At 46.4% G+C, this 18,452-nt stretch overlaps 1 protein-coding gene across 3 annotated transcripts in view; it reads left to right on the top strand.

Moving 5' to 3' along the window:
- cdon (cell adhesion associated, oncogene regulated) overlaps nucleotides 1-18,452 on the top strand; it is a 32,249-nt gene that overhangs the window by 4,111 nt on the left and 9,686 nt on the right. Inside the window, exons 2-11 of one of the 3 annotated variants that reach the window (XM_086125911.1) lie at nucleotides 8,563-8,702; nucleotides 10,453-10,731; nucleotides 11,497-11,643; nucleotides 11,722-11,865; nucleotides 12,364-12,657; nucleotides 12,745-13,017; nucleotides 14,911-15,167; nucleotides 15,317-15,491; nucleotides 16,950-17,069; nucleotides 17,857-18,060. In XM_086125911.1, coding sequence (XP_085982037.1) covers nucleotides 8,630-8,702; nucleotides 10,453-10,731; nucleotides 11,497-11,643; nucleotides 11,722-11,865; nucleotides 12,364-12,657; nucleotides 12,745-13,017; nucleotides 14,911-15,167; nucleotides 15,317-15,491; nucleotides 16,950-17,069; nucleotides 17,857-18,060 — 1,966 coding nt within the window. In that variant the 5' untranslated portion in view covers nucleotides 8,563-8,629. Of the gene's footprint in view, nucleotides 1-8,266; nucleotides 8,703-10,452; nucleotides 10,732-11,496; nucleotides 11,644-11,721; nucleotides 11,866-12,363; nucleotides 12,658-12,744; nucleotides 13,018-14,910; nucleotides 15,168-15,316; nucleotides 15,492-16,949; nucleotides 17,070-17,856; nucleotides 18,061-18,452 lie in introns of those variants that run through there. The other 2 variants (XM_086125910.1, XM_086125909.1) reach the window with 2 other exon arrangements.

Raw genomic sequence — 18,452 nt, 5'->3', positions numbered from 1 at the left:
CTAGGAACCATTTTATAAAATGTTTACTCCATAATGCATCAATACTACCATTTTCTTAAATACAGTACATATATTGCAAAATATTTCTCTTTCGTGACTGTATGTGTTGAGTAACTAGCCATTAGCAGCTGATCAGCACCACTGCCAATTGCGATCTGGACCTTTCGCTGCATCATCTTGAGAGGTTTACCACTCTGCCATTTTCACCACAAGGAGGCTCGCTTGCCTGTAGTGTACCTCGGCTGGAATCTTCCATGACATTTCTGTTCTCTGTGAAGCCATATGACCATCAGTGAGTGGTGAATCCTCGCTTCTCCTCTGCTAACATGGTGTTTCTGAAAGAGCATACGAATACAGCCCGCAATTCGTGTCCAGACGGGGGACCTCGGTTTTTAAATCGAGGGCCTAAATCAAAGCATGGCTCACTTGTTTATTTGAGCTCGCACTTGATTCTGTCACCGAGTTAACCTCTCCCTCGGAGAAGTCTTGAGAGTCGTAAAAGCATTAGATAAATCTCCTATTTTTATTCATCACTGTCACAATATTTTGACGTAAGGAATGACTGGCTCTCCAAATCGCCTTCTGAATCCTAAATGGCGAAATGATTCAAATTTAGCCTCCCTGCATTTTGACCTCTTCAACTTTTCCACCGAGCGCTGCTTGTTAGCTAACACCAGCGCCTGTATATCAAGGGCCCGGGCCCCTGCCGGGTGGAAGCTGGCGGGGAAGTTGGAGTAGTGGGCGCTGTGCCAAACAGCCCTCATGATCAAGGAGCCTCCGGGTGCTGATTGACAACACCCAGCAGCCAGGAGGAGCAGAGGGGGAGAACTGAGAATGACGAGCCATTCTCAAATTTGAGTCCATGTGATGGCTGCCTGGTGAGGGCACACCTTCAGAATAGAGATTCAGACATTTAACCCTTTCGTGCCCCTGTAACCTACACTGGACAGCTTATCGAACATGATAAGCTCTCCGTTCTAGTAACCACTGTCCCTGAAAAGGTTAAAGACGTTGGTGCTTCTTTTTAAACTCGACTCTCTTGGAAAGTAAGGAAAAATCCATCCATTACCTGAGCCGCTTATCCTTACGAAGGTCGCGGGCGCGGTGCTGGAGCCTATCCCAGCTTTCTTCGTGCAGTAGGCGAGGTTACACCCTCTTGAAGTGGTTGCCAGCCAATCTCAAGTACTTGACACTTCAAGTACTTTAAGTTTTATTTCTGGAAAAACTCGCCTATCGCGAGTTTTGTGCTCTTTCGGAAATGCCAGAATATGCCGCGAAAGCCCGATCTGAATATGAAAGTAGTGCAGTTATTAGTGACAAGGAAGTATTTGTGTATGAAGTTTTCTCAACTAAGATACAAGCTTTGTTGTGAAGAGTATTTATGATTCACACTGTTAATATAGGCAATTATATACATTTTGAAAGGGGCATTAGTTACTTACAGTTTGCCTCTCAGCAGGGGGTTACCGTAATGGCTTTTGAAAAAAATTAAAAGAGAAACATGGGCTGGAGTGATAGTGAAGGCAAACAAGCAACCCTTTTTCAAACAGCAGGAACAGATGTTCTGCAACAGCCGCTGGGAGGCAAGGAGAGCGAGGCGGTACCGGCTGGATGCGGGCCCGTCCGTCTCGAAGGTCTGCTTCGTCTCTGAGGTTTTGCTTGTTGGTGTCATGAAAATACAGACTTGCTCTAAATATACACCGAGAACGATAAGGGGATGCAAACCACAAACGCACAACTCAAGAACCGATCGTGGAAATCTATGTCAAACCGGGTCTTCTTCAACCGGCTGCAAGCTAGTCTGAGCTGCGTGAAGCCGCCCTCCTTAAGCCACGCTATTTGAAGTGACTGTAAATACCCTTTATTATGTACTTGGAACCATCGGAGGCAGCGCCTTTGGGCGAGCTGTAATGTGCCGTATGTGCATCGAACATGTTGCAAAGCGAAAAGGCCAGCTTTGACACAAAACAAAAAATAAATAATTCTCATTCTCATTATCAGGGGTGGTCCAGGTTCATTGTGTCTGGTGCTGACTTAAGTTCTCCCGCATCCTCAGCATCTTCGCGTTTGTGCGATTCCCGTAAGTGAGCCGACTAAATATGCCTCGGCGGCAGGCCCCGACCGAGTTGGCTTTGCCTTTTTCTTTGCAAGAGACCGCAGTTTTCTATTTCAAATGTTTCGAGAGCCAGCGAGTCACATCTGACTTTGGTTTTGGCGGAGACCAGCACGACTATATTCAGGCCAAAACCCGAGGCCATTGGCGACTAACGGTTGGAAGGGACTTTTTTTTTTGTTCCGGCGGCCTGCTGGATTGGGGAGTAACAGGCCCAACGCAACAATGGTTGTTTGGCACCAATCTATGGAATATTGGCCTCTTGCGACAATCAATCATTGTCATCTCTATTGCGGTCCACGGTAGCAGTTTACAAGCTACACAAAACCACGCGTTCTCAATTATGCTACCAAATTGCGTAATATTACCGATATTGATGTGCTCATTTTTCCAACCTGACAGAAACTCACTCTGTTCCCTTTTGACTGGTCTTTTTATGTCATGAATCGAAATAATAGTGACCAAAATTTGAGCCGTGCCGCATTCCACCATGTTTCGTATGACTGCAACAAATGCCTCTTTTGTTTCGGATAGCTTTTCGTATTCTTCTTCGCGTCTTCTCTCCTCCATTTCTTTACAGTAGCAGGCAGCAAACACCAGACAGCAGACTCCAAAAGACAACTATTACTCTCAGAATTGCTAAATAGGCTCGTCGTTGCGATTTTAGACGATCATACAAACTGTGATATTTGATCACAACTTTGCTTCCTGTTCTGACTCCAAAATAAGCTAGTGTCTGACCCAGAATGAGAAAGGTGGCAGGCTATACTATGGCCGAAACAAATGGCGACTGGTTCGGAGGGATGTTTTTGTCCAAGGGTCATCATTTTCTACGTGCATCGAAAAATGAAATGCTGTGAAAATGTTCACGATTCGGGTGACCAAGATTTGTCCTGCCTTCTGCCGTAGAGTATTTCGTATGACTGTAACACGTCTCTGACCTCGTCCTCTTTGTATTCTTTTACGGTTGTTTGTTGAGATCCACAGTAGCAGCTTACAAAAGATGGCATGCGTTCCACGAGACCATGCGTTCTCTGTTATTACGTTTCGCTTGTTGTGAACTCTTGTTATTCTTGGCCGCGACCGAAACATGTTGGACTTTTTAGACATTCTGAGCCAGTGCCAGGAAGCTAAGACGCGGCTGATGCGTCTGTTTATTGACACCAGCCGGTTTGTTTTGTGATCTCCTGATTGGCGCACAACACGCAAGAGCAGCCGGGATAAACATTTAGACAAACTATATGGTGCGTTTGCGCACCCTGTTTGGGAATGCATATTTGTCTTTGGGTGCTGGTTTGTTTGGGTTTTTGCAAGAGATTTGTGCGCCGGTGAGGAAGACTAATTATATTTAACCTCTTTACAAATGTTTGTTTTTGTTCTGGCGGGCTGACCGGAGCGTTTGCAGAGCAGGTTCTCCATCCTGTAAATCCTCGCCCTCCCCTCGCCCCCGCAATGTGAGCACCATGAATCCACGTCACAGGCCCATTTCTCACAAGGTCCTCCCATAATAATTTGTCTTTCGACTTTCTTTAAACCCCCCCCCCCCCCCCCCCCCCCCCGTCACATTGCTAATATTTGTTTTGAACCTTTTTGGGCATCGGCCACGGATCTATCAGGAGGAGGCAAACCAGAGACTGTTGTTTGCCGCAGAGACATGTGCACTGATGAAATCCAGGAGAGTCGGGAGTTAAGGGGGATGTGGGGGATGGCAGCTGGATCAGATCACTGCATGCCCTACACAACAGATTCCGACTCCCCTCGTTGAAGGTGGACTTTCTGGCAAACTTGATCCTCCCCTTGCATCAACGCCTTTTCCCCATCATCTCTGGAGTCAAGGCTGGCTTGGAGGAATGTCTCACCTGGCTCAAGGAATCAGACTCTTGGCACATGTCGGGGGGTATTATAACACTCCCCACGGGCAAGAGGGCCCACTCGGGCATTCCTCTCTTACATCGGAATTACCTTTTGGTCCGAGCAGGCGTCCCGCTGTGGGCTGAAAGGCCTGTGAAGTCAGCTGGAAGGACCCCAAGCGCTCCCACAAAGGCGCTAGGTTGTTTGTTACTTTGCGAAAGGTCCGGAGGTGGCCTTGTATGGTGGCGATACTCTGGGATCCGTTTCCCGTGTCCGAGGCCCTTATTGAGTTTCGTCACTGTTGGCTAATCCGGCTCTTGGAGGACCTTGGGAAACGAGCGTACCTCCCACTGGCCCTGCTCCTCCCCCCCTCACAGATTCCCAAGGGAAACGAGACATTGCAGAACAATCTCCAATTAAGAGCAGCCTGACATACTGTACCACTCAGCTATGGTCTCGCCAGCCTCCTCCCCTTCTTTAGCCTCTCTGCTCCCTCGGCCAAAAAGCCTCAGGGTAGAATTTGAGTGGTCTCCCGAGTCTCTGTCCTGGCACTTTTGGGAAAGGTTTTGGAAGTGTTGATGTGGGGAGGGAAATGAATGATGTGGGGGGGACTGTGTGTCTTTGGTCAACAGGACTTTGTGGGATGCGACTATCTGATTCTCTGGGGCCTTTGCTTTTCGTTCTTGATCCTGCATCGCAGCCATGGCTTCACGGCCGTGGTATTATTGGGCCCTGAGACCCACCTGACCTGGCCGTCACCCTTGCGCCGCCTTAGTTGTCGACTCTCAGATGCTCACACGCAAACTTACTGGCCGACATGACTCTAAATGCTGACATCACTGACACTTTACATGAACTGGGTCTTGGAATTAAACTTGTAAGTCAATGTGCCACCGCAATAGGGACAAAATCATCAGTGCGTTTATTGGCAGGAGTAGATACGAACGCGGGCCCATATCTGAGATGCTTAAAAAAAAAATGGTGTTGAAGAGTGGCGGGAGGGGACGGTGGGGAATTGGTGCTTGATAAATATTCACCTCTCCGAACCCTCATCCCCTTCTCCGTCTTCCCGTCTTCTCGTTTTTGCATTTATCTCACATCATTGCATCTGTCCTTTCCGCTGGCTTTGCCTCTGTGTTGAGTTGAGGAATGCAGACTCCCTTCGCGAATCCGAGGGGCGAGTGCGGGCAGGTCCGGGGTATAGCCCGCTGGTCGGCTTCTGCTCGCAGGTCAGACTAGTCGACCGCCATACCAGGAGTGACATTGAAATCATCCTTACATTATCCTTTCCCTCGGTGCCAAGTTGCGTCTTATAATTGTCTGGATTTGGTTTCTGTGTCTGTGCCAGTGCGGTGAGGAGATTTGATCTCATTTCCACTGGCCCACATTGTTTGTCGTTGGCTTCCACCCGGCTGTGGCGTCATGTGAAGCGGAGTTAAGAGCACCAGTTGTGACCTGTTTTGCCTCTGCCCCGCGGCTCTTTGATGCTCCACCGCATCGCCTTTTATTGTCCCTGTTTACCCAATGGGACAGGGATATGGGCTGGGCCCACATGGGGGCTGATGGGGCTTTAAGGAGTTTGTGCAGGTGCTCTGACACCCCCCTAAACTTGAACCCCCGCTCCTCCTCTGCTTTCCCCGAGGGCAACCTGTCAGTGTGTTTATTTTCTCCTGTGTCAGGACCTTAGCTCCCTCTTATCCACTGGCGGGGGGCGGGGGGGGGGGGGGTGGATGGTGCCGTGCCTACGTTGGAGTTCCGCAGCACAGTGAATCGAAGGTGCTGTCTCTTTGACAGGGAATGGTTCATTTTCATTACATTACAGAGTTGTATGCCATTAAGAGGAAAAAAAGAAACAGGCTTTTTTTTTTTTTTGCTGCTACAGTAATGCCAGATCATCAGATGATTCTGATTCTGATTCTGATTCTGCTTTTCATTCTTTCGTACTTTGTGGACCAGCCTGGTGCACAAAGTGCTAAAGTTACATTTCAGAGTTACATGCTGTATTTGGAGCATAAATCGCAGCAACTTCGTTAGGTACAAGTAAAATAAAGTGACTTTGGTTTGCCATAGTAATGCCCAAACATTACTTTTCAGTCTATAATTCTTTTGGGCATCTCTTCTGTGTTGTTATCCCTGAACATTGTTGCTAGTGTTGCATTTCAGAGTATTATGCCACATCTGGCCCATTAAATTAGTTAGCGTTAGTCATAAAATAAAGTGACTCTTTTGTTACCTTAGTGATGCCAGAGCATCTGCTTTTCAGTCCATAATAGTGTTTGGACCAATCTGTACACATCTACTGTGGTGTTGGTGTTTAGCATTTATGCTAGCATTACTCCTCAGGGATCACGCATTGCCTGCTGTTATATAGTTATAAGAAAAACAAAAAGACTTTTGCTGCTATTGTTGCATCATGAGCTCCTTTCTTTTCTATACTAAAGGTAGACCGCTCTAGATATCCCTTTTGTTGTGTTAGCATTAGCTTTATCAGCAACAAGAGTTGCAGTAGACCAGTAGTGCTTCTTGTTGAAATAATGTGACGGTTTATATTCGCCGCAGTGGGTAGAAAGTGAATTCACTTGTCAACAGTTGGAACCAAAACACAACAATTCCTGACTGCTGCTTTACCGTATCAATGGCCGGTCTTGACGGGACAGGTTGCCTAACCCTCAGCATGCGTTGCCGCCAGCATCAGTCGGAACCTCGCTAATGGGATTTTGGGGTTGACACCAGATATCCTAGTGGTGTGTGTGTGTGTGTGTGTGTCTTCATGGTGACGGATATCAGAGAAAAGTCAACCAGATAGGCGGGAAGATGGATGCCCTCGTGCGTTTCCTTCGCAGCGCCAGATGGACGGCCCGATATGCAGCTGTGTGTGTGTTTACACAAGGGCGACCTGTCGCCATAGCGCTCTCAGAAACGGAAGGCGGTTATCATATAGCGCAGGCCTGGTGCAAATTTTTGTGCTCAAGGGCCACTTTTGGATTTCTTAAAACTGACAGATGGGCCTGGTCATTTGCCGATGCGGTAATAAAAAATATATGTATACCAATGAGTAGTTTGACTGAAATTTAAGGACATCAACGAATAGAAACATAAACAATGAATACACATTTTAATTGACCAATCTGATGGAAAAAAAGGGCTACATTATTGCAACAAATATTATAGTAGTCTGGATATAACAAATGCTCGGTGGGCCACACTAAAGAACATAACGGGCCATACTTTTCCCACTCACGGTGTGCAGTACAGGGACGATGTTAGCGGTCGCATGTTTTGTAGGCCCCTGGTGTCTTATTATTGTAATTATATATCATGAAGCCAGCAAGCTGGGGGCCTGTTGCAGCATGTGGTGTGGCAATGTGGGTTTTGATGTGAGACGGCATAAAGTATTCTTGAAGCCAGATTGCACAGTAGCACGCTGAAATCCCAACTACGTTGCCTTTAGTGCTTTCATTGTTGGTTTAAGCACTTCTACACCTGTTATTCCAAGAGTGTGTGTGTGTGTGTGTGTGTGTGTGTGTGTGTGTGTGTGTGTTTGTGTGTGTGCGCGTTTGCAAAACTGTCTTTGTGTTTGATTGAGATATTGTACTATCACTATTCTACGAAATTACTTTCAAATCAGTCTAACAATATTGATACTGAATAGTCTACATTTTGCCAAAAGCAGCTTTTATGTAGCATACCAACAATTGCCTTAGCTGAGCTTTAGCACCCCCCCCCCCCCCCCCCCCGCCTCCCACTCCCTGTAGGACCCCCATCCCGACACTCGTCATCTTTTTAATTTGCCTCCTCGGCTTGGCTCTTCCGCTGAAGCATTGGCATCAATATCACAGCTGCGCGGCCATTGTGGTGCTCAAGACCAGGTTACCGAGCAGGAACCCCCTGGATCAAAGCCTGGCCCTGGATTACCCTTGGAAAGCAGAGGATAAGGAGAAGGAGGAGGAGATGTGGGTGGGGGCTGCTTGAAAAGGAGCAATGCTTCTTATTATGCCCCATTTTTTTGGGCTGGTCAAGCCAGGACCGCTGGGGGACGTCAGGCTAGAGTGAACCTATGAGGACGCAGAACACTGTGATATGAGAGTGACATAAAGAGAGTGGCCGACACTCCCTCAATCGAGATTGGTGCCAAGGAAGTACAATGGAGCCTTGAGATACAAGTAGACTCTGTCCCGATCGTAAACATAAACTTCAAGATTAAAAATGTTTTAACACTGATTCCAAATCTCCCCTCGTTTTTTCTTTTTCAAAATCATTCAGGGCTATTTTTTTTCTCTTGTCCTGTGATTGGCTGACGACCAGCCCACCCTGGACTGCGCCTGTCACCCAAATTCATCTCGCACATCACAAAATGGATGATGGATGTTTGATAAACACAAAGTGAAGTGGGCCCCTCTCTTTCTTGTATTTTTTTTTTCCTGTTCGTGGCCCCAAGTGGAAAAACTGTTGATGTCCTTGCCGCAGAGCCCGCGAAGGGGGTCAAGTGGTGCCACGTGAAGATTAGAGAGATGCTCTCCATTGTCTCCTTTCGTCGCCGTGGCTGCAAGCTGGTGTCTGATGTCTTTTTGTTTTTCTTGCTCCTCCTCTTCTTCCAGCTTGGCCAATCGGAGGAGGGCGTGCACACCGGCCGATCACGGCTGCCGGCAGGGGTCCGAGGGCGCCATGGACGATGGCCTCAGGGTACTCCTGTGCGCTCTGCTGTGCCTTAGCCAGGCCCTGCTCTTCGGCTGCACACGTCAGTTACCTTTGGTTATAAGACGATCTAGCTAGCTGTCTGTCTGTGTATCCCTCTGTCTCTCGGTCTGCCTCAAATGATGGAGGGGGCCACAATTTTTCATCAGTGCTACTGGGGAGGGGAAGGGGTGACACATAGGACCACAGACTTCCTAACCACATGTACGACAAAAATTCCATTTTCAATCTGGACAAAATACATCCATATGTGCTCTTAATGTATTCCAATTTTCATCATAAATTTCTCAATGCATACATAAGACTCTCTTGCATAAAAGTTACCGTTCACGTGCATGTTTTTCACAAAAATCAACCCACACAAAATGTTTACATTACTGAGGAACTGTCCTGCATCTCAAATGTGTGTCCAAATGTGTTGATAAGTAACACCCATTCAGTTGAATTAAAAAAAAAAAAAAAAAAAGTAAGTCCAAATTATTTGACAAAAACGAATCTCTAATAAATATTTCCCTTGAAAATTGCAACAAATCAAAAGCAAAAATTGAAATTAAATCCACAAATGGTGCCGAGGTTGAGTATTTGGGAGTCCACTGTGGTCGAGGAAAAATGTTTATCATTTCTTGGGCTGGGAAAAAATGTCAACCAACTCGGTTGTTGTGTCAACCACAAAAATTGGTCAAAACAAAGATGCATGCCTTGAATCTTTTCAAGAACTTTAAAATCCATGTTTGCGGCACCTAGAAACAATGCTTGTCCACTTTTGTGTTTCCGCACGGACATTTGTACCTATGGACTCATGTTTTCCGGCAACAAATCTGGCGGCGTGACAACAACATCCGTGTAGCATTTCGTGCTCTGAGGAGCGAGTAGCTGGGAGCCTTGCAATTACGAAACATGTGATGTGACTTAATATACGTATGTTTTCCTCCCAAAGTATAGTTTAATTCCAAATTTGACGACCGCCATTTCCAGTTGTACTTGCTGAGTTTCAACTTGGAAGTTTCTTACTTTCACGGCGGCAAAGCAAAACCTCCCACTCGTGTCTTTGTGTGCTTTGGACATAGCGGTGCAACATTGAAGAGGACGTGTGACTTCCATCTTAACTGACTTTTTTTTTTTTTGAGCAGACTCCTTAACCACGTCGACACTAAGCGGTACAATTCTCATTTCCACTTGTAAAAGTCATCAAGTTCATGGATGGATGGATAGATAAATCAATAATAATAAAAATATTAATAAATCAATAAATCAGCACAATTTAAAAAATCTTACCTAAAAGGGCAGTGCCTTTTTCAGTGCAGTGTGTTGATTGGATTTCATCTGTGCTGTATGTAGCACATACATCACATTTGACAATAAAGTTGTACTTGACTTGAATTGACTTGACCTTATAATCGCAACCAAACCTTGACTATGACCCCGAAATGAAGAATTAAAATGAAAAAAAAGAAAGAAAAAGGTTGTAATCAATGTCACAAACATATCGGAGCTTTTAATTTGTTCATAGGAAGGAGTCATTGATTTAATGTTTGTTTTATTGGCTGCTTATAAAATCGTATTATTTATAAATTATTTTGCACACCCCCAACTTGTGGACACCTGCGGGTCCAGTGACCCCAGTTTGAGAACCCCTTATGGCTCCTAAGTGTTAACTTGCTCTTCTTCTGATGTCTATTTATGAATCTGACGCAGGCCGACTCGCCTACTCGCCCATCACGTCAGGATTTACCGAGTACCGGCAACGTGGTTTTACTCCCTCCACTCATCATCCACTCTCTTTCCCTCCTCAGTTCAATATCCGTCTTTCCGCTCTGAACCCGCCTCATTGGTGCAAAGTCCGGGTTCGCCGGCTCGCCTACGCTGCGCCGCCGACCCCCTGTCGGCGACGCTGTCCTGGCGCTTCCGGGGCGCACCCCTGCGCGTCGACACCCTACCCGGCGTGGAGCTGAATGGCGGGACGCTCACCATCGCTTCCTTGCAGCGTGCCCACGTCGGCGTCTACCAGTGCGTGGCAAGCTTGGACCACGGGCTGGCTGTCGCCAGCCGGTATGCGCGGGTAGACCTGGCAGGTATGTGCACTTTTCTTTCCACTCTTGGTAAAGCACGCGTTGTACTTGAGTAGAACAGCGATACCCGTGTTAAAAGCCAAAGACCTGAGTCAACTCTTGTACTTAAGTAAAAGTAAAAAAAAAAAAACAACAACAACAAAAAAACTGATTCTCAGTTTGGCACCGCCATATTCACCTATGCGCAGATGTTTTTTTCGGATATTTTTGCAATATTGTAAAATATTTTAAAATGATTTCTTTATTTTTAATTTGGGGAGACAACGAGGAAAACACTCGGTGGCCGTATAGACAGATAAATAAATACATGAATAAATGTACGTGTAATTGCGGTGGTCATCAATTATGTCGGATGTAAAATACATTTTGCAGGCACCTGAAATTTTTCTGTCGACGGACGGTGGGGGTTCTAGATCCCCTTTCAGGCGGATGCCCTGGGCCTTAGCCCCATCGCCTCCAAAGCCCCAGGCCCCCCACCCTCACACCAGAAGACAGCGTACTACTATATTTAACTAAAGTACAGATACTTGAAGACTCTACTTAACTTGTAAAGTATTTGTAATTTGTTCCTTCCCGCCACTGCATGAAAAGCAATGAGGCAAGCCAGGAAGTTCTTTTTGTAAAAGGGCGAGGACGCCTGCCACTGAGTGGCGACGGGAAGGAAGCAGAAGGGGTTCTGACATCCTTAATGAGCCTTTGGGTTTTCCTTTCCCCAGTCATAACAGCACTTGCCACTTCCTAACGTTCCCTCTCCGTTGGGCCATGCAGAAATCTCCGAGTACAAATACAGCCGGCGGCGCTCGCTGTCCGTCAACGAAGGTGACGCGGCAATCATCGAGTGTCCTCTACCCACTAGCGTGCCGACGGCCTTGCCCAGGCTACGAGTGAGAGGCGAGCGCGTGGAGTCATCCTCAGGTTCTTCTCTCTGACATGTTTTCTTTGAAGTCAAATTCCAACTTGTTTTTCCAATAGCTGTATTGTCTCTCTTTTTAGACGACTATTTAGTCCTTCCGTCTGGCAACCTGCAGATCCCGTCCGTTTCGCCGCGGCATCAAGGCGTCTACAAGTGTGGCTCGTACAATCCTGTCACGGGGGAAACCGTCATTCAGACCCACGGTACCAAAATCTCTGTCCGACGTAAGTCTCGTTGGAATTAAAAAATATTCTTTTTTTTGATCATACATACTGTACAAGACCACTGACTGTTCTTGCTGCTTTTTTTTTTTTTAGCTTAGTTTTATATGGTATTATGACTATGTATATAAACAGATGGTGCTTATTCAATTTGCGAATGCTTATTTATTCATTTATGCCTTGTGTTTTGGGCGCATATAACGCTGCTGACTATTCTTGCTGCAGTTCACACTCGTGTAGTACCTGCCCATTTGTGCGCAGCTTGCATCCACACCTACATATTTATTTAGTGATTTATTTATTACTCTAAGTTGCTGCAGTATATGCAATGTTGCTATTCTTCAAATTCACTTTTGTTCATATTCATTGATTGTAGTTTAGTTTGTAGTTTATTTTATGAATTAGCATAATGATATAATTCACAGCGCGAATCAAATTCCCTTCTGTGTTCTGAAGTTTCCTCATTACGAAATTAATGCAGGCTTATTCTATTCTATTTAGATGCAAACTCCTCCTCCTCTCCAGTGAGGATAGTTTACCCCATCACCCCCAAGAATGTGACACTGCAGCGGTCCCAATCGTACACGCTGGAGTGCGTGGTTTCCGGAAGTCCGGCACCGTCGTCCACATGGTTCAAGAATGGTGAGCGAGTCGAACTGGGGCCTTCGCTGCGACACCTGCATGGCAATTTAGAAATTGTCTCCGTAACGACGGAGGACATCGGAGTATACGTTTGTGCTGCTGAAGGCGAGCAAGGGACAGTGATGAGCGCCAACTATAACGTCAACGTTCTCGGTGAGGGCTCTCAAGTTTTGGATCGCGGATCTTGATTTTGAGAAGCATTGTCCTAAAAGTCTGATGGGAATCTTCCCCTCCGTGCAGAACCTGCGGCCATCTTGGAGGGCCTCGTTGACCTCCAGCAGGCCTCTCTCGGCTCGAGTGCCCATTTCAGCTGCGTGGCCGCCGGCAACCCCGCCCCCAACGTCACCTGGCTGTTCAACGCCAAGCCCGTGGCCGCCTCGCACCGGGTCCGAATCTCCGGGGGCCAGCTCGTCATTGCGGATGTGGTGCCGCGGGACCAAGGCGTGTACCAATGTCTGCTGGACAATGGCATCGGGTCGGCGCAGTCGTTGGGAATGCTGAGAGTGCAGTCGGGTATGTCAATCATCTAAGAAAAAAAAAAAAAGTAGTATTCCTATATAATATAGTCCAATTGTATATCCTCGTTTGTTCACTTCCATGTCACTCACAAACAACCGCTATTTTGAAACATTTTATTTGGGTGACTTTTTGGTTTATATGAATGCTGCTAAGACTCCAAAAGCCTCCAATTGAGTGTTCAGAGTTACTTCAGGCCACTTGTACAGTGACGTACTCGGCGAAAGTAAACATCTGAGTCGAGGCTGCGCAGTAAAGAGTTAAGCCATCCATGTCTGGAGGCAGTACTCGCGCTTGGTGGGGTGGGCGGTGGGGGTGGGGTTGTATTGCGCCAAGGCCGCCCTCCTTTTCCCCGAGCTGGATGGTGAGAGTGAGCTTTGTGCATGCCGCCCGGGGATAAGCCCCCGCGGACGCTGGAATGCGAGGAGTAGCTGTGAAGGGTTAGGACTGGGAGCAGACCACCCGGCTGTCAACGTGCTACACAACCGCCTTGTATTTACGTCCTCCCACCCCTCCATCCACTCCTCTTTCCATCCCTGCGTTGTGTTTCCACTGGAAGATGCAACCAGAAAGCAGGCTGAGCTGATAGGGGCTTTTGTGTTGGGTGGTACCAGCCACAGCCAACGTGCTGAGCCAGCATCCCGAAAACATTCCACTTGTACGGGAAGACCGCATATGGTATGAGAGTTTATTGATATTTTACGACTGCATATGTGTACGTTTATCTTCAATTAATTGTAATAATTAATGATCGAGGTGTGGGTAGTGTTCATACAATTTGAATCTTTGTCAAATTTTCCTGTTCTCTTGTCAAATATTTTGTCTTAAATTAAAAGTATTGCTCGTTTTTTTTTTCAGACCTTTTTTTGCAGTTAATTGTGCTCTTCTAACGGACCTGTAAGAGAAAGTTCATATGTTGGGGGCGTTATTTTCTCCATGGCAACGAGATGTTGCTGTCACACGATTGGCCTTCCTGTGAGTCCATCGATCGCACTGACCAATCAAAGGACTGCAATATGGGTGGTGGTGGGGGGGGGCATTTTGCAACGTTTACAATATGTTCTCGGCGCCACCACCAATCACATTTCAGGCCGCGACGGACATAATAAAATTGTGTGAATGAGAAAGCTGGAATGCACTCACGGCATTTCCATTCATTTCAAAGGGGAAAAGATGATTTGAGTTATGAACATTTTGATTTGCGAGCTTAAAGTCGTATCTCAAGGAACCACTGTACTTCTCTTTTTTTGTTGGGAATCCCTTCTGGCTTTGTTCCCATTTTCTGACTTCAAAGTCTTCCTTGAGCGTTGGCATGACTTCCTTGACGTCTTTCCTCTGGTGTGGCAGGCGCAGGACTGCATACAGAATCTCTCTCTGCCATTTTAATGGCCTGTGTTTGGAATGTGTGGCAGCTGGCCACGTTCCCGGGAATCAAGTTTAGTGTTACCAGCTCCAAGCATGTTTACGTTTGCAAAGTGTTGCGGTGCAATGCTCACACATGCACGCACGCACACACACGCGCACTTGCACATTGTTTCTGACATGCGTCTTCACGCCATCTTTTTGAAAAGTAAAGAGCGGTTGGTGTTAAGTTGAGCGCAGATGTCAAACTTGAGGGTTGAGTTCCAGTCTGGCCTGCCGCATCACGATGTGGTCCTCTATTGCAAAAAAAAAAAAGTGCATCTACTACTTTCGCGTAAAATTATTATTTTTTGTTTGTTTGTTTTGCCAGAAATGTTGGACCAGAAATTTTTCTTCACTCATAACTAGGCGAAAGTTGACACAAGTTACGAACGTCGGCCCGTGGACCCGAGTTTGAAAACCACTGCCCCACTGAATGTGCGTTGTCATTCCACTAAAACGTGGATCTTCCCAATCCTTCGCCCTCAGAATTGAACCCCGACGTGGAAGTTTGGCCCTCACTGCCACCCATGCAGAGCGACGAGGGCAGCGACCGCTTCCTGACGGAGGAGGAAGAGGACGCAAGCGAGCCGCCGTCCGCAGGGGGCGGCGACCGTCTCACTCCCGACGCGCCCATCATCACCAGCCCGCCCCAGACCCACAAACCCGACGTTTACGACCTGGAGTGGCGGGCGGGACCTGACGGCGGGAGCCCCATCAATGCCTATTTTGTCAAATATCGTAAGGTGAGCTTGTTGAAAAATTCCCACACAAAGAAGCCAAAGAAGAAGCAAAACAGCATAGTGGAGTTGATCACTCGATGCCCATTGTGTTCCTGCTCGCTGTAGTTCAAAGGTTGCCGTGAGCATTTGTATCCTTTCCGGTTGTCGCTCAGGTGGACGAGATGGCCACGTTGATGGAGAGCTGGCTGACGGTGCGCGTGCCCGGCAGCGAGCGCTCGCTACGTCTCTCCGAGCTGGAGGCGTCCAGCTTGTACGAGGTGCTCATGGTGGCCCGCAGCTCGGCGGGCGAGGGCCAGCCGGCCATGCTCACCTTTCGCACTGGAAAAGGTTCGTGTCAGTTGCAGTTCTTGCAGCAGTCGTAACAGTGCCGTCCTTAGTGGGAGTGGTTACAGTCGGAATAGTAGTAGGAAATGTACCAGTAGTTGTAGAAACAGTAGTAGGATAGTAAGCAAATAAAAACAAATACATACACAATACACTGTACAAGGTTAAATATTTGCAGTACAGGGAAAGTAGTAGGAGGAAAGGAAGTAATAGTTGTCGGAAAAGCAGTAGAAAAGTATTAGGAAGAGTAGTTGGAGCTGTAGGAAAAGTTTATATTGAAACAAAAGTTGAAGTGAGATTTGTTGTGAATGTTTAAAAAAAAAAAAGGTTTGGTATTCAGTGACCATGCATTCTTATTGATCAGGATCAATTAAGTGGTGAAAGAAATGGGGGATGCAAAAAATAATATAAAATAAAATAAAACCCAAGCGCAAAGTGCCTGCTTGTCCCAAAAGTACTTGACCACAGCCGGACCACAAGTCCAAAGTTTGCCAGCACGGATATGATTGTAGGACATGTCACTTACCAAAGCGGACGCCTCCTCTCTGGGAAATATCCGAGCCGTCCACAAAAGAGCTTATGTTAAGTCTAGCCCAGCGACTCCACTTTATTACGTTTCCAGTCCGACTTTATCACAGCGCCTCTCCATTCATTGTCGGGAATCAACAACCTCCTCAGTCTCCGCTTGCTGGGAAGAGGTTTTTCCTACAGTATATGCAAAAAAAATAGCAGAGTGGGGTCACACTAGGGGTTTTTTTTTTTTAGGAAGTGCAAAAGGAAGTTAATCACCAAAATATGTGCACATCTTAGCTAGTTGACTATGCCTCATTAAGTTCCACTTCTGGTTCAACAGCTGTCATAATTTTTGAGACTTTTGAAGATAGTAGATGAGAACTGAATAATTGTAATCAATAAAATACTAATTCACCCTTATGTTTTAATTGTTCTAAATGAATTAGCCAATTATGTAATAACATGAATAAATGCATTTTCAATGTTGCATCATTTCTGCCTTCCTACGGCGATGCAAAGCTCTTGTCTGTGCTTTCCATTAACTTTGATGGGCCATTCGACCCGGCCAACATGGCCGCCGGGTAGGCACATATATGAGGCCTTGAATACTGTCATTTACTGGTGCTGTGGCCAGTGGTGGCCAACTCTGGAAGAGTTGTGTGTGTTTCGAGTGGACTCAACACTTATTTTCTGTCCTTTAAATACAGTGGCCGTTGTTTCCGGCTCTGTTACATCGAGCTTCCACTGTACATGGTCACTGAACTTTTTATAAACAGAGAAGTTTCTTTTCAAGGTAAAACGGTGGCAGAAACCCGAGCCTCCTCCTGATCAAACAAGAGTGGCTCAGGGAACGGCGTCCGAGTGCTTTGGCTGGTGGGGGGGCCGACAACTGGGAACATGTGTGGGACTTTGTTTGGCTTCCTACTTAACGCCTTCCTTCTCCTCCAGAAAAGAGCACCTCGTCCAACAAGAATCCGTCCCACAAGCCTCCCGTCGTCCCGATGCCGCCCAAAGTACCCGAGGACAAAATGCCCAACACGCACTTTGGAGTGGTGATCCACGACAGAGGTAAAGTGTGAAATGTTCCATCTTTCTTCTCTTTTCTTGCCCTCTACACATGCAACTTTGACAACTTTGACCCTCCAAGCTTAGTCACATGTAGGCTCGCAGCTCATATCGGTGTCATATCTGCCTATTCATATCTGTGTTTATAGCTCTTTTAGCAACAGATATTTGAATAAAAACTTCTGATATAACAATACTCAGAAGCATGTATTCTTTATCCTTTGTGAAGAGCAGACTGCATCGTACCGAGGAGCTGAGACAGTTCCATTTAGGTCGCCAACAATGGCCATTGAATGAGGCGAAAAAATATGGCAAAAGCGGTCGAAATTCTTTACATTCTATTTAATTATGTCATTGCTGTATATATTCATAAAGTACAATATTATAGAGTGATATTTTTCTTCTTCAAAAGTAGATTTTGTTTTTTTGGGTGGGGAGCTGGAACGGATTAATTGAGTATCCATTTATTTCAATGGGACAGAGGACCCTTTGAGCAGTTTTGGAACCGTTAGGAAGAAAACAGAGTATTTTTATGATCTTTTATCAGACAATTCCAGTATGGATGTGACAATATGACTAACGACAGTTACTTAACCTTCCACTAACCCTTGTCTTCGTCTTCCTCTGCTGCGTGTCTGTGTGCCTCTCAGCTGCTGCCGTAAGTACGCATTCCTCCCGTGATTTATCCTTTCCGCTTCCTCCTCTCCTAATTCCTTCCATCCTTTCCGCCACATCGCGATGGGGCGACGCAGTTCAAAGGTTGACACGTCTTCTCGCCTTCACTTGGCAGTTCCCGAGGCTCCCGATCGGCCCACCATCTCCATGGCCACCGAGAGCTCTGTCTACGTCACCTGGATCCCCAGAGCCAACGGCGGCTCACCCATCACGGCGTTTCGCGTGGAGTACAAGCGCAGCCGCAGCGCCGAGTGGGGAGTGGCCGCCGACAACATCTCGCCGCTCAAGCTGTCCGTGGAAGTTCGCAATCTGGAGCCTGGTGAGCCTCGAGTGGATTCCTGTTGCTTATGCTTTGCTGCAGGGCTTCTTGAAGTTTTTAGTCCCTGAGAGACTTTTTTTGCTTCCCCCCCAAAGGAATCCCGTCATAATCCTACACCCCATTAAACATAAAGTTAGCCTAATAGCATTATTACCATGGCCTTTTTCAAAAAAATCGTAAAATCTATAAAAAAACAAAAACTGTACCGACTTTTAGTTACTTTGGAGTAGTACGACTCATGCAAAAGTAAAAAACGTATTCCTCCAAATAATTACTTGAGTAAGAAATGAAACTATGAAAATAAACTTCTACTGGTGTGTAAATTTAGATTTATTTTATTTTACTCTGACCGCGCATAAGTGTCAAATAGTCCAAAATGTAATATAGGATTG

The sequence above is a fragment of the Hippocampus guttulatus genome, chromosome 12 (assembly GCF_054856545.1).
Source record: "Hippocampus guttulatus isolate MCC_2025c chromosome 12, RoL_Hgut_1.0, whole genome shotgun sequence".
NCBI lineage: Eukaryota > Metazoa > Chordata > Actinopteri > Syngnathiformes > Syngnathidae > Hippocampus > Hippocampus guttulatus.
Note: the sequence above shows the minus strand (reverse complement) of the source record. Positions and strands in the feature narration are given on the sequence as shown.